Raw genomic sequence first — 23,174 nt, forward strand, 5'->3', positions numbered from 1 at the left:
CATGCAGTGCCCATTTCTTAATTCAGTCCCTGCTTTGATCTGAGCACTCAGGTTCCGCCCCTGGTTGCATGCTTGGTTCACCTGGGCATCCTCAGGTTACGTGTGAAACCTTCCATCTGGGAGTCCGTGCAACTGAAAAACAACTCACAACTTGGGTATATAAAAGGCGAATCAGATTGGTCTGGTGCGGTTATACAGTTATTAATATCCCTTTGTCAGAAGTCAAAACCACAAATTTAGATTAAAGATCTATTGGTTTTTATTGATTCATGAATCAGGATGGCATCTTCTCTGAAAATTTAGAAACGGTGCTCCAACGAGCTGGGCAGAGGAGGTGGGCTTTATAGGTAGAAAAGGGCTAAAGAAAGCAGCAACAGGGAACGAAAAACGGATTGGTCACTGCAAGGTTACAGCAGTCCCCTCTCATCCACACACAGGTGGTATGTCCCAAGACCCACAGTGGATGCCTGAAACCTCGGATAGTACTGCACCCCATTTTACATACACACATATATATATACTATATATATATATACACACTACATTTTTTTCCTATACATACGTACATACCTACGATAAAGTTTAATTTATTAGGCACAGTAAGAGATTAACAGCAATAACTGATAATAAAATAGAAGCGTCACTGTTGAGCACAGCCTTGGGAATAGGACCTTGGAAGTAGGCAGAGCTCCCTAGGTCTTGTGGTCCCTAGTGGCCGTGGACAGCATGGGGGAGGAAATTCCCGGGAAGCAGCCTAATTTCACCCCAGGGAAGCCCCTGGTGGGCTTGTGGAGGGCGGGGTGAAAAGCCGCTGGTTTAGGGAAGGGGTCCAGCCTAGGCTGAGGAATGAGATGCGGGTTGGGACGGTCCCGACCCTTCCCCCAGCCTCTTTCAAGGATTCTGGAGAAACAAAGCCAGGATCCATTTCCTCTTGATGGCTGGCAAACTGAGCCCGGGCGGGAAGTCCTGGAAGACTGAGCCTGGGGTGGCGTTGGACACCAACTCCCGGGTCCTCGCCCCACACGGCCACATCCTCGCCCAGCCCCGCCTCCACTCAGCTCCGCCCCGTCGCGGCTCCGCCCCGCGGTAACCACGCCCACACAACCGTATCCCCGCCCACAGCTGGCTTCGCCTTGGCCCCGCCCACAACCCTCTTTCCAAGCGGCGGCGGCGGCGGCGGCGCGAAGGCGACAGCGGCGGCGGGGGCGGGGCTGGCCTCACCCGGAATGAAAACAAACGGCGGCCGCTGCCGCATCCGGGCACTCTGCTGGTCGCGGCGGGAGTGGCGTGGCGCAGGTGAGGACACGGCGGCCGAGTGTCCCCGACCCCAGCCTCAGCAGCACTGCTTGGCGCCCCGGTTCCCGGTCCGACTGGGCACCTCTCCTGGCCAGGGGTGGAGCGGCCGCGGGGCGGGGGTGAGCAGCCATGCGTGGAGCTGGGCCGGGGCCGGGGCCGGGAGCGGCGGGCCGGGCTTCGGGACGCGCTGGCCGTTCGGGGCCCTTTGGTTTGCCCTGAGTTAGGCAGAGGTGTGGGGTATTTAAAAGAAAATATTGAGTGTATCGGTTTGGGGAGAGAAAGGAATAAATATGTCTATAAAAAATTAGCCAAATGCTATACTTGAATCGTAACACTCCGAGTATACCATTTGGGATTTATTTGCAATCAAAGCCAGATTTTCTTTGCTATTTAATGACAAGACACTTGATTTTCTCGAACCTTGATGACCTGATTCTATCATTCTCACCTCCTTCCCTTTTATTTTTAATCAAGAATCTTTCATTTTCCTAAGAAAAAATGAATGTGTCTTGACTAGATATAGTGTTTCAACTATATATAATGTATACTTGAAAAGGTGTGGCTAAATGTAGCATTGAGCGATTCATTACAAAAGTGAAAGTGAAATTTTTAAAAGATCGTTATAACGTTTCACTTTCTGCTTGGACCACGGAGTGATATTAATGAGTTTCGTCTTTTCTTAGTTACAATGTGAAACATTGTATGGCATGCATGAAACTTTTTCAGTTCTCATTTCAGTTAAAATTAAAAACTGACTTATTAAACTTGACTTAAAATATGTCACCACTTACTCTGTTGTCTGTAACTGAAGTTTCTTAAGTTTCAAGACAGTGGTTTAATTTTTTTTAACATTAAATCTTATTCGGTGTAACCCTGGAGCTCTTGTTTGCTCCCTGGAGTGTTTGACACGCACTAGGTTTGTAACACTCCTTCGTCCTTCTGTCAAGTGGTGGCTTGGATGGCATCTTTTTAAAAAATTTTTATTTGTTTATTTTTTTAGTAGAGACGGGGTTTCACCATGTTGACCAGGCTGGTCTTGAACTCCTGACCTCAGGTGATCCACTGGCCTCGGCCTCCCAAGTGCTGGGATTACAGGTGTGAGCCACCGCGCCCGGCCTTGGATGGCATCTCTGAGTACCACATCAGCCTTTCAGATTGCTTGGCTCCAGTAACCAGCCTGTGAAATTACCGTCCCACAGTGGGGAGACAGTAGGGTTGCTGTGATATTTTATTCAGAATTTCTGAAGATTCATGAGTAGTATATAAAGTAGTTTTTAAAGTTATTTGTGTTTGAAAAGCTAACGCTCTAAGGACTAATATGCTTTGCTGTGATAAGCCGTTTGTCAGTGCTTGAAAAATGGAGGATTCTCCCATGGGCCACCCAGGTTGCACACAGCAGCCTCCTTGGCTGTGTTATTCCTTCCTCTCTTTTCTTCTCCCTGTCCTGGTTAACCTAATTCTTGTCCCCGCACTGACATAAAATAGATTTGAACTTTCTTTTAAAAAATATTTGTTTATGAAATACACAAGCTACCAAAGTTTTCAAAGATTTCAAAGTTGTGTGAATTGAGTTTGGGGGGATGTGGAATACTGGCCCTCAATAGAAAAAAGAAATTTATCTTGGTAATATTAACTCATATTTTTTCCACTCTCTAGAACTTGTCTTCATCATTCGGGGGCTAATAACATTTTTCTTTACTTATTGCTTCTCTGATTTGGGAAACCTTAAAGCGCTGTGCTACACCTGCCAGCTGCCTTACATCTCAGCCGCCTCACTCACCTTTGAATTGCTGTGCTAGTATGGGATGAGTAGACAGCTCCATCGCGGTACATACTTCTCTGGGAGAGAGAAGTTACATACCTGGAACAGGCAAGCAGCAAGGGGACTCCATGACGGAAGTTCAGAGTCCAGTGTTGTGGGTGGAAGTTGTGCTCGTTAAGATGCTGCCTAATTTTGTGTCTTTGCCTGAGTCATGGTACAAACTCAGGGCCCTAGTTTTCTCAGCTGTAAAATGATCCGATCAGTGTTAGATTTGAATAGTAGGGCCAGGCGCGGTGGCTCAGGCCTGTAATCCCAGCACTTTGGGAGGCCGAGGCGGGCGGATCACAAGGTCAGGAGATTGAGCCCATCCTGGCCAACACGGTGAAACCCCATCTCTACTAAAAATACAAAAAATCAGCCGGGCGTGGTGGCGGGCGCCTGTAGTCCCAGCTACTGGGGAGGCTGAGGCAGGAGAATGGCGTGAACCCGGGAGGCGGAGCTTGCAGTGAGCCGAGATTGTACCGCTGCACTCTAGCCTGGGCGACAGAGTGAGACTCCCTCTCAAAAAAAAAAAAAAAAAAAAAAAAAAGTAGATGTGCTGTTAGGCTGTTAATCAGAAAATATGCAAAATTTTCCTAGTATTGTAATCTTTTTAATTTAAAAAATTCTGACATAGAAAATATTTATATATTTATTATTATTTTGAGACGGAGTCTCACTCTGTTGCCCAGGCTGGGGTGCAGTGGTGCCATCTCGGCTCACTACAACCTCTGCCTCCTGGATTCAAGCGATTCTCCTGCCTCAGTCTCCCGAGTAGCTGGGATTACAGGTACCTGCCACCACGCCCGGCTAATTGTTCATATTTTTTTTTTTTTTTAGTAGAGATAGGGCTTCACCATGTTGACCAGGCTGGTCTCGAACTCCTGACCTCAGCTCCTGAACTCAGCCTCCCAAAGTGCTGGGGTTACAGGCCTGAGCCACCACACCCATCCGAAAATATTTATTATCGATAGTTTACAGTTCAAGCAAGCTTTTCTTTATATTTAACTACCAGGATGGTTGGCCTTTTGTTTTATGTTAAACTAGCCAAAGTATGAGAGAATTTACAAGCTCACGCCTGTAATCCCAGCGTTTTGAGACCAAGGTGGGTGGATCACTTGAGGTCAGGAATTCGAGACCAGCCTGGCCAACATGGCGAAACCCCGTCTCTACTAAAAATATGAAAATTAGCTGGGCATGGTAGTGCATGCCTGTAATCCCAGTGAGTAGGGAGGCTGATGCAGGAGAATTGCTTGAACCCAGGGGGCAGAGGTTGCAGTGAGCCGAGATCGCACCACTGCACTCCAGCCTGGGCAACAGAGCGAGACTCCGTCTCAAAAAAAAAAAAAAAGAAGTTCACGACTCGAGGGATTTATCTTTCTCTTATTTTCTCTTTTCTCTTAGATAAGAGAATAGCAGATTAAGAAATAGAAACATGTAATAATCCTTGCTACATATTAGCAACTTTGAAATACATATTTTATATATGTAATATATATAATTGAACATATATTTCTATATATATTTTTAGAGAAGTCTGGAACTCATTTAAACCATAGTAATTTATATTTAATGACAGAGGAAGGGAGCTTTGCTTACCCAACAAAACACCTTAACGTGTAGGTAAGTTATTAACATTTTAAAATGCGATGTGGAGTTTTATTAATGTATTGTTTTGCTTTCAGGGATGGCACAAAAGAAATATCTTCAAGCAAAATTGACCCAGTTTTTAAGGGAAGACAGGATTCAACTTTGGAAACCTCCATATACAGATGAAAATAAAAAAGTTGGTTTGGCATTAAAGGTATTTTTCTTTTAAGACATCAATAATTAGCAGCATTATAAATCTCCTTGGTAAATAAGATTCTGAATTGTCAGGCATGACCATATAAACTTTTGGCATAACCAAAAGCATTAGTGGTGAGCGGGTACCCACTTTTTACTAGGAACTGACAACCTTATTTTTGTTCATTAATATTTTATTCACATGAGGATGTTATCTAATTTTTCAGGCATATATTTTTAATACCATCACAGGATTACATAACATTATTTATCTGGAACTCATTTTGACCCATTAGTGCAACAGTATTGGTGCCAGTAAGTAATTGCATTGTGTGTTCAAAGTGACAGTGTCTTGGCTCATTCTCGGTCCTCCTTGCTATCATCATCTGCTGTGAAACAATTGCTCCTTTTTCCCCCAGTTTTTTTGTTGCTATCACTATCAGTGTTCATTTTTCCAAAATAGGTTTTTTCTAACAGTTGTATCTCAGTTTTTCATGGCATCATCAGAAATGATATTGTATGTAAGTGATGTTTCTAGAAACTGAAGTCTGCTTGCTTTTCTAAGCAGAGAAACAGTACTCATTTTTGCCAGAAATCTATCATACTGGAATTTCCTAGCATGTACTTCTCTGCTCTCAGTCAGAGTATCCTGAACATGATGTAACATTTATCAGGGACTAAGGATTGTCATGAGGCATTAAATTGCTCTGTGTTGTGACATAATGATGTGCTTGGGAGGTGACAAACTGTATTAGGGTCCTAGTTCTTCTTTTTCTTCTGTTCCAGGCAGGCCTCACTTTTTCTTTGCAACCCACCTTCTGACCTTGCTTCTGAATTTATTGTTACAGTCTCTTGGTTTAGAAACTAGGTGTGGCATAAAGGAAAAATATTTGACCTTTGTCCCTGGTTCCTGGCAGAGCCAAAACTCTTGGGATTTCCTAAGTGGTAAGCATGATAGGAGCAACCTTTGTGCTCATGAGGCTTGGTTGCCCCTAGATAGCTTCAGGATGGGGCTGGTCACCAAAAGTACCAAGCCGTGATTAGACACTTGAAACTTTCCACCCTCCCCTCCAACCTCTGGGAAGGGGAGATTGAGGTGATGACTAATACTAATGGTCAGTGATTTAATCAGGCCTGCATAATGAAACTTCCATACAAACCCCTAAATGACAGATTTTGGACAGCTTCCAAATTGGTGAACACATCCACATGTCGGGATGTACACCCCCAACTCCATGGGACAGAGGCTTCTATGCTTAGGACCCTTCCAGACCTTGCCTTAGTACCTCTTCATGTGAATGGTTATTTGTATCCTTTGTAATGAACTATATTCATAAGTATACCATTTTCTGGAGTTCTGTGAGTTGTTCTAGCAAATCATGGAACCTGAAGGGGGTGCTTGTGTGAACCCTCGACTTTGTAGCTAAGTCAGACAAAAGTATGGGTAACCTGGGGACCAGATACTTGGTAACTGGTATCTGAAGTTAGGGCTTTTTTGTGGACTGAGCCCTTAAACCTGTGGAGTCTAACGCTAACTCTGGGTAGTTAGTGTCAGAATTGAATCGTAGGACTTCCAGTTGGTGTCAGAATTGGCTGGTGACAGGAGGAAGAAAGAAATCCTCACTAGTTAGGTTTTCTAGAAAATTATAGAAAGTTTTTAAAAAAGTATTTATAATATATATTCTAGGTTTTAAAAAGTATGTATATAAATACAAAAATATAAAGAATGTATTTTTAAAATATGTTAAACATCGTTAACATAGGTATATTCTTCCTCTTTTCCTACGTAACTATTAAAAAAATGTATTGCTGGACACAGTGGCGCATGCCTGTAGTCCCAGCTACTCAGGAGGCTAAGGCAGGAGGATCACTTGAACCCGGGAGTTGGAGACTGTAGTATGCTATGGTCCCACCTGTGAATAGCCACTGCACTCCAGCCTGGGCAACGTAGTGAGACCCCGTCTCTAAAAGAAAAAAAAAAGTATATATAGGTTTATGTTACTTACAAAATTTTTTTTTCCTTTTTTTTTGAGACAAGGTCTTGATCTGTTGCCCAGGCTGGAGTGCAATGGCATGGCCGTAGTTCATTGCAGCCTCACACTCCTGGGCTCAAGTGATTCTCCCACCTCAGCCTTGGGAGTAGCTGGGACTACAGGTGCATGCCACCATGCCTGGCTAATATATTTTTAGTTTTTGTAGAGACGGGGTTTCACTTTGTTGCCCACGTTGGTCTTGAAGTCCTGGGCTTGAGCAATCCTCTCACCTTGCCTTCCAAAGTGCTGGGATTACAGGCATGAGCCATCGCGCCCAATCTATACTCATATCTATAAAGTTTTCCAACTTCACTTTTATCATGAACATCTCTTCTGTCATAAATTTATGCTTACACCATAATTTTTACGTACTATATGGTATTACATTATGAATTTAATGAAACCTTGACCTTTAGCGTTTTTTGAAGTGTTTACTGTTTTATGAGATGTTTAATGAAACATTAACCTCACATGCAGATACAGATTGAGAGGAGTATCCCGTAACTGAAATATTTGGGACTGGAAGTGTTTTTGGATTTTGGAATGTTTGCTTTATACCTACTAGTTGGGCATCCTAATCTGAAAATTCAAAATTCAAAATACTTCAGTGTGCATTTCCTTTGAGCATCTCCAGATGCTGAATTTTGGCAATTTCAGATTTTTAGATTAGAGATACTCATCTGGATTCTTTTGGGGAGGAACCATAATGACTTTGCTCTCAGTAATAACTGGTTCCCATCCTTTCTTGAGCCCTTTCAATCTTCTTTTTTTTCTCAATTCTAAAGCTCTCCCTTACAAATAGTTTTACAACTAGTACCCATGGTTCACAGATTTTCATTAAGAGAATTGTTTAAGTCCAACTTGATTTGTTCTCACAAGTTTGAAAAATTGGAATATTTTCTGGGTTTTTTTTTCATTTTCCCCTCCAGTGGAGTTGAACAGTTCACTATACTTTTTAAATAGATCGCAGTCACATAAGTCATAGCCCACCCTTTTCTTCCCCTTAGAAGATTCTCTATTATTATTATTATTTTACTATTTGTAGGTAGAAAACATTTATCAAATAAATGTTTTTGTTTTTTGCTTTTTGCTTTTTTTTTTTTTTTTTTTTTTTGAGACAGAGTCTTGCTCTGTCACCCAGGGTGGAGTACAGTGGCACAATCTTGGCTCACTGCAGCCTCTGCCTCCTGGGTTCAAGCGATTCTCCTGCCTCAGCCCCCAAGTAGCTGGGTCTACAGGCACACGCCACCATGCCCAGCTAATTTTTGTATTTAAGTAGTTATGGCGTTGCACCATGTTGGCCAGGCTGGTCCCAAACTCATCACCTCAAGTGATGCACCTGCCTCGGCCTCCCAAAGTGCTGGGATTACAGGCATGAGCCACCGCGCCCAGTCTCAAATAAGTGTTTTCACTTTTTCCTGGGCTCTCTAAACTCCACACCTCTCAAGATGTCAAGCCACAGTGTGGACTGCAGTGTAACGGGGCGACTTCCGCTCATCAGAGTTGATGGCCTTAGAGTCTTTCATGCCCTTTTCTATATTTTGCCTTTTTTTTTTAAAGTCAGTATTGCATTTTCTGATTTTTCTTGATAGGACCTTGCTAAGCAGTACTCTGACAGACTAGAATGCTGTGAAAATGAAGTAGAAAAGGTAATAGAAGAAATACGTTGCAAGGCAATTGAGCGTGGAACAGGAAATGACAATTATAGAACAACGGGAATTGCTACAATCGAGGTGTTTTTACCACCAAGACTAAAAAAAGTGAGTAATTTCCCTAAATTTGAGTAGGCACTAATGTCCAGTTAGTGATGAGGTCAAATAAATTGTTGTTGTTTGGAAAGTTACAATCCAAAGTCAGAATTCTTTTAAGTGACTTTACATATTGAACAATTTATCAGCTTGAAAGTCAATGTTACAAATTCTTAAACTGGAACATTCCCAAGGTAGGCTTTTAGAGACCCTCTTGGGCTTCTAAAATGCCACAGAGCTGTATGTCACATTCTGATCCTTTCTAGAGTGTGAACGTTGAGAAATAATGGGGAATAAAGGATTCCCAAGTTTCCTAGAAGCCTGTGCAGGAGGACACAGCACAGAAGGCTTCATCCTTTTCCTGTTCCAGTAGAGGTCAGAGGGCAGTCCGCTGAGTGCTCTCAAGCAGGGCTGAGGAGATCTGGGTGGGGTCACCTCCTCTCATTGCCATGGCCAGGTAGTTTGCATCTAGAAATGTCCCTGTGGCAAGGCACCCAGAGCCTCTTGGGACTGATCGGTGCCAGCACTCTCAGAAGAAATAAGAGCATAGGCTCCAGCCCTACTGGGTCTGTGGTTTTTCTCCTCATGTGCGGAGACAAGAGATCGTAGAAATAAACACACAAGACAAAGAGATAGAAGAAAAGACAGCTGGGCCCGGAGGACCACTACCACCTAGACGCGGAAACCGGTAGTGGCCCCGAATGCCTGGCTGTGCTGTTATTTATTGGATACAAGGCAGAAGGGGCAGGGTAAGGACTGTGAGTCATCTCCAATGATTGATAAGGTCACAGGAGTCATGTGTCCACCAGACAGGGGGCCTTTCCCTTGTAGGTAGACGAGGCAGAGAGAGAGGACAGCTTACGTCATTATTTCTTCTATGCTCTTCTCAGAAAGATCAAAGACGTTAATACTTTCACTAATTCTGCTGCTGCTATCTAGAAGGCGGAGCCAGGTGTACAGAGCGGAACATGAAAGTGAAACAGGAGCGGGACCACTGAAGCACAGCGTCACAGGGAGACGTTTAGGCCTCTGGATGGCTGTGGGCGGGCCTGACTAATGTCAGGCCTTCCACAAGAGGTGGTGGAGCAGAGTCTTCTCTAACTACCCCAGGGAGAGGCTCCCTTTCCCGGTCTGCTAAGTAACAGGTGCCTTCCCAGGCACTGGCGCTACCGCTAGACCAAGGTCTGCTAGGTAACGGGGGCCTTCCCAGGCACTGGAGTTACCTCTAGACGAGGGAGCCCTCTAGTGGCCCTGTTCGGGCATAACAGAGGGCTCACACTTGTCTTCTGGTCACTTCTCACTGTGTCCCTTCAGCTCCTATCTCTGTGTGGCCTGGTTTTTCCTAGGTTATAATTGTAGAACAAAGATTATTGTAATATTGAAATAAAGAGTAATGCTACAAACTAATAATGATATTCATATATAATCATATCTATAATCTATTTCTAGTGTAACTATTCTTATTCTATATATTTTCTTTATTATACTGGAACAATTTGTGCCCTCGGTCTCTTGCCTTGGCACCTGGGTGGCTTGCCGCCCACATATATATTAATATGTAAAACCTCATACATGAATGGTCATAGCAACACTATTCAGTAGCTGAGAGATGGAAATAGTCCAAATGTCCATCAACAGATGAAGGGATAGATAAATGTGGTCTATTCATACGATGGAAAACTGTTCACAATGCAAAGGAATGAAGTGCTGATGCGTCCACAGTGTGCGTGCACCTGAAAACATGATGCTAAGGGAAGAAGCCAGACACAAAAGGCCACGTACTGCACGATCTCATTTATATGAAATGTCCGGAATAGGCAAATCTGTAGCAGCAGAAAATGGATTAGTGGTTGCCAGGGGCTGGGGGGCAAAGGGGAGGGAATGGGGTGCAGGCCATGATGTTTCTTTGAGGGATGGTGGAAATGTTCTGAAATGTTAAAGACGTCCAGCTGTGTGAGACGGCCCCTCTGAGCAGCCCTGCCTGGTGGTGCCACGCTGCCGCCCCCTTGAGGACGTGCAGGTCACAGGGTCAGCCTGTGCTGGGTTATGTTCAGTAGACTTCTAGGCAGGCAGCATTTTAGTTCTTAACAGTGAACTAAGTTTATATCCTCTGCCGTTAGCTTTTCTGATTTCACAGGGTAATCTCTCCAAAATGTGTTAAATTCAAGTACATTTTACTTTATTTGTCTTATTTTTAACAGGATAGGAAAAACTTGTTGGAGACCCGATTGCACATCACTGGCAGAGAACTGAGGTCCAAGTAAGTATCTGTGTGCTCTGTGTCCTAGGTGCTCTGGGCCTTTTTACATTGGCTTATTTGATCCTCTGTGAGCGTCCTCTTAAGATAGGTAGGGCAGGTATTATCTTCATTTTATAAAAGAGAAAATTGAGGCTTTGAGGTTGAAGGACTTATTAGAGCTGTCACTGGTAGGTAAGTGGCAAAGTGAGGACTCAAGACTTGCAAACACTATTTCCTGGTGTAACTTCCGAGCAGGTGGGAACTCTATGCCTATCATATGGTAGGCACTTGGTGCATGTTTGAGTGAATGAGTGAGTGATACAAGCAGGAGACACCTGGTACTCACTAGCTCATTAGTTTTGAATTACTATTTTTTTTCTCTAATGTACTAATAGCTTGCTATGACCTTCAGCACGGTGTTTTATCTGATTTCAGGCTGTTGGCCCATCTGTAAAACACACACACACACACACACACACACGTCTGCCACATACTAGTGAAATCCTAACTTTGAGATCTGGTGGGTTATTTCATCTCCTTGTATGTTTTAAAATGGTGTTTGGAGCACCTCCAGGGCTAGCTAGCAGGTGTATTTCTTCAGCTGATTTTTCTCATTTCCTTCTTTGGTCTACATCAGGGCTGTTAGGGGTGGATTCAGGAAGTGGCATTCAACACACATGCGTAGAAGATCCTGTGGATCAGCCCCCGTTATGGGCTTCCTCAGGGAGACCACAGAAGGTATAGGTAGATTTTCTCCGGATGTGCAACTAGGGCTTCCTGTTCACATGGATCTACGGCACTGTGGTCTCCACTGCCTGAGGAAACAAGCAGTAAAATGGAAAGTTTAAAAAGGACCTTGTCTCCTACAGTTTCAAATAGCCGTCTAGTAAGATGGCTTTATTGTGATGTTTGTGAGTCAGTCAGTTGAAATCCTGGGTGTTTCTGATAAAATGGATAAAAGAGCTACCATGATTAAAGCCTTCTTTTAAAAAATATTTATTTTTTAGAGACAGGATCTTGCTCTGTCACCCAAGCTGAAGCACAGTGGCATAAATATAGCTCATTGCAACCTCAAACTCGCGGTTCAAGCAATCCTCCTACCCAAACCTCCCAAGCAGCTAGGGCCACAGGCATGGGCTACCAGGCCTGGCTAATTTTTAAAAATTTTTTGTAGAGATAGGATCTCTCTGTTGCCCAGGCTGGTCTTGAATTCCTGGGCTCAAGCCATCCTCCCACCTTGGCCTCCCAGGGTGTTGGGATTACAGGCGTGAGCCACCGGGCCTGGCTAATGTCTTTTTAATGGATAATAAATCGCAATTTTGTTTTCCTACAATTTTCACTGGTTTTATTTTACAGAATAGCTGAAACCTTTGGACTTCAAGAAAATTATATCAAAATTGTCATAAATAAGAAGCAACTACAACTAGGTATGTATGGCAAAGTATGCATAATTTTTTAATGAACCAAATATAGAAATAATGACTTCCCTTTTTTTCTCAATGTCTTTTCAAAAATTTGTAGCTTTATTTCATTTATAATCCAAAAGTGATTTAGAAGTTTACTAAAATAAAAATGTAAAGCAGAAAATAGCTTTTCCAATAAATATTTACTGTCTGCTCTATGATAGTGGGAAGAAAGACACTCATTACAGCTTAGATAAAATGTTAGAGAATGGAATGTAAGGTGTGCTGAGTGTAAGATGCCAGTTCCAGCAAATTCTTCTTGAAGGAGAAGAGCTAAGGCTGTGTCAGGACAGTGGGGAGGCCATGGTAGCGTGCGTTCCAGACTGAGAGCCTTATGTCAGAGCACTATGGTGTGAATTTGAGGAACTGAGGAAGGTCCAGTGTGGCTGTGTGTGGAGAGTGAGGGGAGGGGAGTGCTTTTTAAGGATGGAGGGGCAAGCAGAGGCCACACTGTGAATTCCCAGGAGACATTTGGCATTGTCTGGAGACATTTGTGGTGCTTATAACTTGGTGACGGGGGAGGTTGTGCTGCTGTCATTTAGTGGGTGGAGGCTAGGGATGCTGCTGAATGTGCAATGCCCAGAACAGGCCCCACAACAAAGACTTGTCCAGTCCAAGATGTCAGTAGCGCAGCTGTTGGGAAACGAGAAACTAGATGACCTTCCTCAGTGTTAGTACATTTCTCCTAAGATACATGGGAAGACATCTGTGCTGTGGAGTGATACACAATTCTGTTTGTGTTTTAGAAAGGTCATGCAGTAGGGGAATATATTTGAAGGTGGCATGAGTTGACTTGGGGAGACCAGTTAGCTACTGCAGCCATCCATACAAGCACTGTAGCCCACTGGTTTCCAGTGCGTTCCTGTGGCCTCGAGAATGAAGTCCACATTTCTTAGCTTGATCTAAGACAGCCCTTCACAGCTCACCCTAGCCTTGCTTTCCAGCGTCATCTCTAGCAATTTCCCATTGTCTATTTTAGATGTCATGGATATCTTTTCACTGTTGCCTCATCCCTCTGTTAATTCTGTTTGTGGCATCCTTCATTGGACAGAAAACTTGATTTTGATGTCATCAAATCCATTGCCTATGGTTTGTGTTTTGTTGAAGTCCTTTCCCTAACCCCAGGGCCACAAGGATAGTCTACATTTTCTTGAATATTAGCTTAATCTATAAGAGGTCTTCAGTCTGTCCAGAGTCCCCCTTTCTATATAAAGTTTAAGGGTTCCTTTATTTTTTTTCCTATATAATTCATTAAATAGTCTGTCTTTTCCCTGCTGATTGGTGGTGACCCTTTTTGGGGGGCCCTGTTTCTATATTTTCTGTTCTTCCTACTCACCTGTGGTGTTTTTTATTACTGTGGCTTTGTTGCAGTCTTAAAATCTGGTGACCTCCCCCCACCCTTGCTTTTTTTTTTTTTAAATCAAGATGGCTTAACCACTGGTGGACCTTTATTTTGTGTGTTAATGTTAGAAAGGTTGTCATATTTCTCAAAAGAAAAAAATCCAGCTAGTTTTCCAGAAATGTGTTCACATTTGTGTTTTTTAGTTCACAATATTGTTATTTTAAAATCTGTTTGCATCTATGTTTACCCTGTTTTATTTTGTTTATTTGCATCTTTGACATAATTTTTGTTAGATTTGTGTATTTGGCTAATTTATTCATGGAGCCAGCTTTTGATTTTGTTACTGTTTTCTTTCATTCTGTTTCACTGATTTCTGCCCTTTATTTCTAATTTATGTATGAGGAAACTGAGTCCTAGAAGACAGGTAGTTTATTCAGGGCCACAGAGTTAAAACAGTAGATGGAGCCCTTAGTCTTTGCTTTTATTTATTTATTTAGAGATAGGGTCTCTATCTGTCACCCAGGCTGGAGTGTGGTGTGCGATTGCAGCTTACTGCAGCCTCCACCTCCCAGGTGCAAGCAATCCTCCCACCTCAGCTTCCCACTGAGTAGCTAGGACCACAGGTGCATACCACCATGCCAGGCTAATGTTTTATTTTCTGTGGAGACGGGGTCCACTGTGTTGCCCAGGCTGGTCTTGAACTCCGGGGCTCAAGTGATCCACCTGCCTCAGCCTGCCAAAGTACTGAGATTACAGGTGTGAACCACCACGCCCTGCTGGTCTTTGCTTTTAACCGTGACAGACTGCAGTACAGCTTCTTGTTTGTAGCTGTGAATTGGCTTTATTATTTTTTCAACTAGAGGGTAGGAGAGGTGTGTTATACTTTCTCATTTTCTGCTTATATTGTCTAGCACAATGTTCTCCTTGTAGTAGATTATCAAATGTTTGTTGCTTTGATCTGGTCTTAGGCTGAGAATAAAGAAGATTAGAAAAGATGAATTTAGTTGATTCTATTGTCGCTAGCTGATTTTAACCACTGCTTAACAGTGACATAGTTACAACCAAATGTAGGCATATTTTTACCAATTATGTGGCGTGATGGTATGCAGGATTAAGAATTCCGTTTTGTCCAGGAGCGAGGGCTGATGTCTGTAACCCAGCACTTTGTGAGGCTGAGGTGAGAGGATCGCTTGAGCCCAGGAGTTCAAAACAAGCTGGGCAACATAGTGAGACTCCATCACTGCGAAAAATACAAAAATTAACTGGGTGTGGTGGCATGGGCCTGTAGTCCCAGCTCCTCGGGAGGCTGAGGTGCAAGACTTGCTTGAGCCCAGGAGATGAAGGCTGCGGGGAGCCATGATCGTGTCACTGCACTCCAGCCTGGGTGACAGAGTGAGACCTTGTCTCAAAAATAAAAACAATTCCATTTAACATAGAAAATGGACTGTTAACCTGGTAAGCTTAATGGCTTTTTAAAATAATAGGCAGTTCTGATTTTTATAGGGAAAACCCTTGAAGAACAAGGCGTGGCTCACAATGTGAAAGCGATGGTGCTTGAACTAAAACAGTCTGAAGAGGATGCGAGGAAAAACTTCCAGTTAGAGGAAGAGGAGCAAAATGAGGCCAAACTCAAAGAAAAACAAATTCAGAGGACCAAGAGAGGACTAGAAATACTGGCAAAGAGAGGTACCCAGAGCTCTGGGCTTGTCACCCACTCAGCTGCTTGGGGGCAGCACTGGATCACACAGTTGGGGGATCATGGCTCTCACTGAGTCTCACCTCAACAGTCTAACATTTTTAAGGCTGTCATCATCATAACTGTTTAACATTGAGTTCACGGAGGTCCTTTTGGTTTTGTTACAGCAGCAGAGACAGTGGTGGATCCAGAAATGACACCATACTTAGACATAGCTAACCAGACAGGCAGATCAATCAGAATTCCCCCATCAGAAAGAAAAGTAAGTATTATGAGAAATGTGTGGCCTGTTCTTAGATTTGTTGTCAGGGCAGAGGTGGTTTTTTAGTTGCTTTATGTTGGAAGTGTTGTAAAGGGTTGGAAACAGTGCTCCATCTCCAGCCTCGTAAACAGAAAATGTCACCACGTGGTGAGCACTGGCATCCAGTGGGCCTCACCCTGTGCTTTTCAGTGCATTAGTACAAAATGTCATGTCTCACTGTCCTGGAGCGGTGACTTTCAGCATACCTGAGGACACGACCCACTGCCTTCAGTGCATGCAGCTTCCTGTGGCAGTGCTTTACATTTAGTTTATTTTACTAGAGAACCTTGTCCCCTAAGGGATGGATCAGAATAGGGGCAGGGAAACTGTGTCGTTTGGGAAAGTCCACAGGTGATTCTGACTTCTCTCCCCTATTTCCTCATACTCTTTCCCTGTTCTATAATTTGGGATAGGTAGGCGGAAGTTTAATCTTAAACATATCTGTGGGTTTTTTGTTTGTTTTTTGTTTTTGAGACGGAGTTTTGCTCTTGTTGCTCAGGCTGGAGTGCAATGGCTCAATCTCAGCTCACTGCAACCTCCGCCTCCTGGGTTCAAGTGATTCTCCTGCCTCAGCCTCCTGAGTAGCTGGGATTACAGGCATGTGCCACCACGGATGGCTAATTTTGTATTTTTAGTAGAGACAGGGTTTCTCCATGTTGGTCAGGCTAGTCTTGAACTCCCGACCTCAGGTGATTTGCCCACCTTGGCCTCCCAAACTGCTGGGATTACAGGCGTGAGCCACCGAACTCTGCCGTGTTTTTGTTTTTTTAAGACACAGGGTCTTGCCCTGTCACCCAGGCTGGAGTACAGTGGCACCATCATAGCACACTGCAGCCTTAACCTCCTGGGCTTGAGCAAACCTCCCGCCTCAGCCTTCTGGGTAGCTGGGACTGCAGGTACACACCACCATGTCCAGCTAATTTTTTTTTTTTTTTTTTTGAGATGGAGTCTCGCTCTGTTGCTATTCTCCTGCTTCAGCCTCCTGGGTAGCTGGGATTATAGGCACGCACCACCATGCCTGGCTAACTTTTGTATTTTTAGTGGAGACAGGGTTTTGCCATGTTGACCAGGCTGGTCTTGAACTCCTGACCTCAGATGATCCGCCCGCCTCGGCCTCCCGAAGTTCTGGGATTACAGGTGTGAGCCACTGCACCCAGCCCCATGGGGGCCTCTATAGCAGCATTCTGGAACGTGGACTCTAAGATCAATCTCTGAGAAAGGGTTCAGTAGCTTCTTATAATGAATGACTATGGGTCAAATTAATTTTAATTTTTCTGTTTTTAAGGGACGGTTTCGAGTAGGCTTCATTCTATGAGTTACTCTGTTTAAAATTAAAGATTAAAGTTTTTTTTTTTTTTTTCTTTCTTGAAAAGGAGTCTTACTCTGTTGCCCAGGCTGGAGTGCAGTGGTGCGATCTCAGCTCACTGCAGCCTTCGCCTCCCTGGTTCAAGCAATTCTCCTGCCTCAGCCTCCCAAGTAGCTGGGAGTACAGGTGTGCCCCACCATGCCTGGCTAATTTTTGTATTTTTAGTAGAGACGGGGTTTCGCCATGTTGGCCAGACTGTTCTTGAACTCCTGACCTCAGGTGATCCACCCACCTCGGCCTCCCAAAGTGCTGGGATTACAGGCATGAGCCACCGCGCCCGGCCAGATTAAAGTTGTTTTCATAACAGAACTGTGGATCAGTGTCTGAGTTATCAGTAGATTGATGTTTGTCTTTTTTTGTGTGTGTGTGAGGCGGAGTCTCGCTCTGTCATCAGGCTAGAGTGCAGTGGCACAATCTTGGCTCACTGCAACCTCCGCCTCCCGGGTTCCAGCGATTCTCCTGCCTCAGCCTCCTGAGTAGCGGGACTACAGTGCACGCCACCATGCCCAGCTAATTTTTGTATTTTTAGTAGAGACGGGGTTTCATCATGTTGGCCAGATGGTCTCAATCTCTTGACCTCGTGATCCGCCTGCCTCGGCCTCCCAAAGTGCTGGGATTACAGGCGTGAGCCACTGTGCCTGGCCAATGTTTGTCTTTTGGAAATGATGATTACTTGCCCACTGCTCTCTTACATTGAATGACGACATCCAGATCTTTTTGGAAAACCTTTATCATAGGGGTTCCCACCCCACAGGCTGCAGATGGGTACCAGTCCGTGGCCTGTCAGGAACTGGGCCACATAGCAGGTGAGCAGCAGGCAAGTGAGCATCACCGCCTGAGCTCCGCCTCCTGTCAGATCAGCGGCAGCATTCGAGTCTTAGAGTATGAACCCTATTGTGAACCGCGCATGCGAGGGATCTAGGCTGTGCACTCCTGATGAGAATCTAATGCCTGATGACCTGAGGTAGAATGTTTTCACCCTGAAACCATCTGCCTTCCTCCTTGTCCATGGAAAAATTGTCTTCCATGAAAGCAGTCCCTAGTGCCAAAAGGTTGGGACTACTGCTTTATCAGACTGAATTATGCGAACATTTAAATTGAAAAATCTAATGAACTTCAAAAAATTTTGGATCACCTTTTAAAAATTGTTTTGGGGCCGGGTGCGGTGGCTCACGCCTGTAATCCCAGCACTTTGGGAGGCCGAGGTGGGTGGATCACAAGATCAGGAGATCGAGACCATCCTGGCTAACACAATGAAACCCCATCTCTACTAAAAATACAAAAAAATTAGCCAGGCGTGGTGGTGGGCGCCTGTAGTCCCAGGTACTCGGGAGGCTGAGGTGGAAGAATGGCGTGAACTCGGGAGGCGGAGGTTGCAGTGAGCCGAGATCGCGCCACTGCACTCCAGCCTGGGCGACAGAGTGAGACTGTCTCAAAAAATAAAATAAAATAAAAAAATTTGTTTTGGAAATACTAAAGTTGACAAACAACTTCTGAAAAAACTAGATGATTAAGAATAGAAAGTGAGGCTGGGCACGGTGGCTCATGCCTGTAATCCCAGCACTTTGGGAGGCTGAGGCGGGCAGATCACGAGGTCAGAAGATCGAGACCATCCTGGCTAACACGGTGAAACCCTGTCTCTACTAAAAATACAAAAAAAAAAAAATTAGCCAGGCATGGTGGTGGGTACCTGTAGTCCCAGCTACTCGGGAGGCTGAGGCAGGAGAATGGTGTGAACCCGGGAGGTGGAGCTTGCAGTGAGTCGAGATCGCGCCACTGCACTCCAGCCTGGGTGACAGAGCAAGACTCTGTCTCAAAAAAAAAAAAGAATAGAAAGTGAAATGAATGCCCTTTTTAAAGATACAAGCAGCGGGCACTGTGGCTCACGCCTGTAATCCCAGCATTTTGGGAGGCCAAGGCAGCACATCACCTGAGGTCGGGAGTTTGAGACCAGCCTGGCCAACATGGTGAAACCCCATCTCTACTAAAAATACGAAATTAGCCGGGCACGGTGGCTCATGCCTGTAGTCCTAGCTGCTCGGCAGGCTGAGGCAGGAGAATCTCTTGAACCCAGGAGGCAGAGGTTGCAGTGACCCGAGATCGCACCACTGCCCTCCAGCCTGGACGACAGAATGAGACTCCGTCTCAAAAAAATAAAATAAATGAAATAAAAATGATACAAGCATTACTGGCTGCTTTTTAATATGTTTAGTCTGAATAGAATATTAGAAGTAGAATCCAGATCAGTGGATATGAAAATAAACTAATGAAAGCAAAGGGCCAAGTGCTGGTTAGGATTGTATCAGCTATAATAAATGAAGTGTTTGGCTTCAGTATTTAAATGAAATAAAGCTTTAATTAATTATATTTTTCTTAATTTTGGCTTTTAGATCGAGTTATGATCTTGTTTTCATTTTTTTTACTTTGTTTTTTAAAAAGTAATATGCTTTTAATATAATTTGCCTTATTATATTTTAAAGTGATGTTTTTTAAATTTGTATTTTTTCCTAGGCCCTTATGTTAGCTATGGGATATCATGAGAAGGGCAGAGCTTTCCTGAAAAGAAAAGAATATGGAATAGCCTTGCCATGTCTGTTGGACGCTGACAAATATTTCTGGTAGGCGCTTTTGTACTTGGTGAACACCAGCTTTAAGGAAGATGGCCCAGACTATACAGAACACCCTGCCATGCCCTTGAGACTGCAGACTTTCATCTACGACAGTGGTTAATGTAAAAGAGTAGTTATGGTGTAAACTGGTGAATTTCTTCTTCCCTTTGTATTTCTAATTGACCTTTCCTCCCTGTAAAGAAAAGAATTTTCAAGCAGGTAGGATATCCTCTCTTCTTCTGTACATGTGCTATGTTGCTAGTCGGAACTTTCCATTATAAAGTTTCCTGTCAGCTTTTCACCTAATGGTTTTGGGGTAGTATTGATGATTATTCCTCAAATCCGTTGTTTAAGAGCTGTATAATGGTGATATTATTCCTTCTGTACTTATTATTATTTTTTTTGAGACAGAGTCTCACTCTGTCACCCAGGCTGGAATGCAGTGGCATGATCTCAGCTCACTGCAACTTCCATCTCCTGGGCTCAAGTGATCCTCCCATCTCAGCCTCCCAAGTAGCTGGGATCACAGGTGCACATCACCACAGGTGCACATCACCACGCCCAGATAATTTTTTTGTATTTGTTGTAGAGATGAGGTTTCACTATGTTGCCCATGCTAGTCTCAAACTCCTGGGCTCAAGTGATCCACCCACCACAGCCTCTCAAAGTGCTGGTATTACAGGTGTGAGCCGCTGTGTCGGCTTTTTTTTTTTTTTTAATTATACAGATGGGGTCTCCCTGTGTTGCTCAGGCTGATCTTGAACTCCTGGACTCATGTGATCCTCCTGCCTTGGCCTCCCAAAGTGCTGGGATTACAGGTGTGAGCCACCGCACCCAGCCTCCCTTCTGCATTTATTGCTGGAATTCTGAAAAATTTGTTTTTGCTCATCAGTTATTTTATATGTGGAGGTACAATTTGTATAGGAAAGTTAGAATAAAATACTTTGTTTCTTTCTCCTTATTTTCTTGTTTTCAGAATAAATGAGTTGCTTCACTATCACCCTCCAAAGGTGACCAAAGAGGTTTCTTTTTCTTTTCATTTTCTTAAGTGTCATTATTAACTCATGGATTTAAAACATTTGATGTGTTTCAAACTTCAGTGCTTAAATTGGTCATGCTGGCTGGCAGGCAGCCCATGTTTTTTTGACCTGACCCTGCTAGTCTTTGCAGTCTCTGATTTCTGGAATCCAAAGATACTCCAGGCTCATCTTGGGCATTTAATGCCCAGACCAGGAATCAGCAATTTCCCAAGGAGTCCTGGTTCCTCTTCATGGGAAATGGTACTAAGAGACTGTGATGCAGACATATTCAACATTTGAAAAGTAGACTTGATTTTTTGAAAATGGTCAAAAGTTAACAAATTTAGTGTTAACTTCTTTTCTGTTTTGGTGCATTCCCAAGATAATACTGTATACTCCCAGAAGATGAATGCAAATATTTATAGTTTTCCATTGGTCAGTGCCTTTGGGTTCTAAGTGAACAAGTCCCAACTTTAACGTACACAAAAAAGGAATTGGGAGGGGAGGGGCCGGGCTGGGAATAGTGAGAATGAGGGCTGGTTTGTGCTTCTGGGGTCTCTGTCTCTGCCTCTTTCTGGATGTCAGTTTCATTCTCTTCTGCAAACAGTGTAGGGTAAACAGGCTTTAAATTAGGTCCTAAAAGTTTAGGTAAATTTTTCATTCCCTTCCATAGTTGTTTCTAATTTTTTATTATGGAAAATTTCAAATAGACATAAAAATAAAAATTAGTATAATGAGCTTCCATATACACTCATAACTAAGCTTCTGCAGTTATAAAGACATGGTTGATCTTCATACATCTGTGTGAGCCTCTCTCAATCTTTTTATCCTGGACAAATCCTTGAAATAATTTTTAGGTCTCAGGGAACCACTGAATACAAATTTGGCTACATCTTCAGTTCATGATACATTAACATGTCCGGTAAGTGGTAGGTATAATAATGAAATAATAATTAACAATGTCTTTCTAAGTAGAGAAAGTTATTTTTTTTTCTGGGCATCTATTTATCCTGGGCATCTATTTATCCTGGCCAACTTGTTAGCATATTTTTGTGTGTGTGTGATTTCTCTCTTTTCATAAAGGAAATCAGCAGTAATGTAAGCCAAATAGAATGCAGATAGAGGAAACTTCAGTTTTTCCATTTCCTTTTCCATTTGACTTTTCCCCCTTACTTCTCCAAGTAAGCTAGAAGTTTCGTCACAACTTCCTACCATATGTCTTGGAGTATGGTATGTAGTATGACCAAGAATAGTTTCTTTCCCCAAACTGTATGAAACAGTGACTTCCTGGCAGTGCAGAACGGTGACCCTGAGATAGGGAAACATGAGGGGAGCTCAGTGTCTGGAGAAGTTTCAGGTTACAGGGCAGGGAGGGCAAACTCAGGCAGAGCCTTGTGCTCCCTGGAGTTAAAGAGATGGAGCTGGGCTTGCAGGAGGCCAAGGAGGTGAGAGGAGCAAGCTGCCAGAGAGGGTGTCAGAGAGCTCCAGAGGAGCCCTTTTGAGTCTTCTGCTCAGTAATGATCAGCACATGTGTGTGAGGAAACCGCCCAGGGCTGGGCAAGGTACCACATGAAAGAAGCAGGGAATAATCCTCCGAGTTCATAGAAGGCCAGGAATAGTTTATGTTCCCACCAGCCAGAGTGGAGGATTTGGTAGTCACAGGGCGTCAAATAGAGTCTTCAGAAGGGTGTTGCCTCAGCACTAGGGCATAATTTGGTTTCACTTAACAAAGCTTAAAAGCTACTCCTGAACAGTACCCTTAACTTACTGTTTTCAAATAAGTGCATCCCTAACAAAACTCAATAATTTAGCAATTCAAAAATACCCAGCATCCACTGAAAAATTAGCAGGCATGCAAAGAAACAAGCAAATGTAACCTATAACAAGCAGAAAAATCAGTCAGTAGCAACAGATCCAGAAGTGACACAGAAGATAGAATTAGTAGACAAGGACATTAAAACAGTGACTGTAAATCCATCTGCTGAAGAAGGCAGAGGAACAACTGAACATGTCAGATAAAGACATGGGAGACATTCAAAAGACCCACATTAGAATGTAAGAGATGAAAAGTACAACATCCAAGATGAAAAGTACATTAGTTGGGATGAACTGCAGAATAGACACTATAGAAGAGAAGATTAGTTAAATGTTACATAAGTCAATAGAAACTATCAGATAAAACAGAGAAAAGGCTAAAAAAAAAAAATGAACAGAGCATCTGCAAGCTGTGGCACAATTTCAGGTGGCCTAAAATGCATGTAATTGGAGTCCCTGGAAAGGCAGGCATGTGGGACAGAAACAATACTTGAAGGAAAAAATGGCCATCATTTTTCCCAGTTTGATGAAAACTATAAACCCCCAGATGCAATGACTTTAATGACCCCAAGTACAAGAAATATCAGAAAAAAACTACACTACAGCACACTATAATCCAATTCCCTAAAACCAGTAATAAAATTGAAAATGACTTTTTAGC

At 43.4% G+C, this 23,174-nt stretch overlaps 1 protein-coding gene across 6 annotated transcripts in view; it reads left to right on the plus strand.

The window, feature by feature from the left end:
* The first annotated feature begins 790 nt into the window (after positions 1-790).
* NUB1 (negative regulator of ubiquitin like proteins 1) overlaps positions 791-23,174 on the plus strand; it is a 37,092-nt gene continuing 14,708 nt past the window's right edge. The window contains exons 1-9 of one of the 6 annotated variants that reach the window (XM_055115538.1): positions 1,304-1,415; positions 3,028-3,166; positions 4,783-4,901; positions 8,508-8,675; positions 10,865-10,923; positions 12,259-12,329; positions 15,211-15,393; positions 15,571-15,665; positions 19,582-19,688. In XM_055115538.1, coding sequence (XP_054971513.1) covers positions 4,785-4,901; positions 8,508-8,675; positions 10,865-10,923; positions 12,259-12,329; positions 15,211-15,393; positions 15,571-15,665; positions 19,582-19,688 — 800 coding nt within the window. In that variant the 5' untranslated portion in view covers positions 1,304-1,415; positions 3,028-3,166; positions 4,783-4,784. Of the gene's footprint in view, positions 1,416-2,665; positions 3,167-4,782; positions 4,902-8,507; positions 8,676-10,864; positions 10,924-12,258; positions 12,330-15,210; positions 15,394-15,570; positions 15,666-19,581; positions 19,689-23,174 lie in introns of those variants that run through there. The other 5 variants (XM_003815087.3, XM_008967965.4, XM_008967966.3 and 2 more) reach the window with 5 other exon arrangements.

This window comes from Pan paniscus, chromosome 6 (assembly GCF_029289425.2).
Source record: "Pan paniscus chromosome 6, NHGRI_mPanPan1-v2.0_pri, whole genome shotgun sequence".
Taxonomy (NCBI): domain Eukaryota; kingdom Metazoa; phylum Chordata; class Mammalia; order Primates; family Hominidae; genus Pan; species Pan paniscus.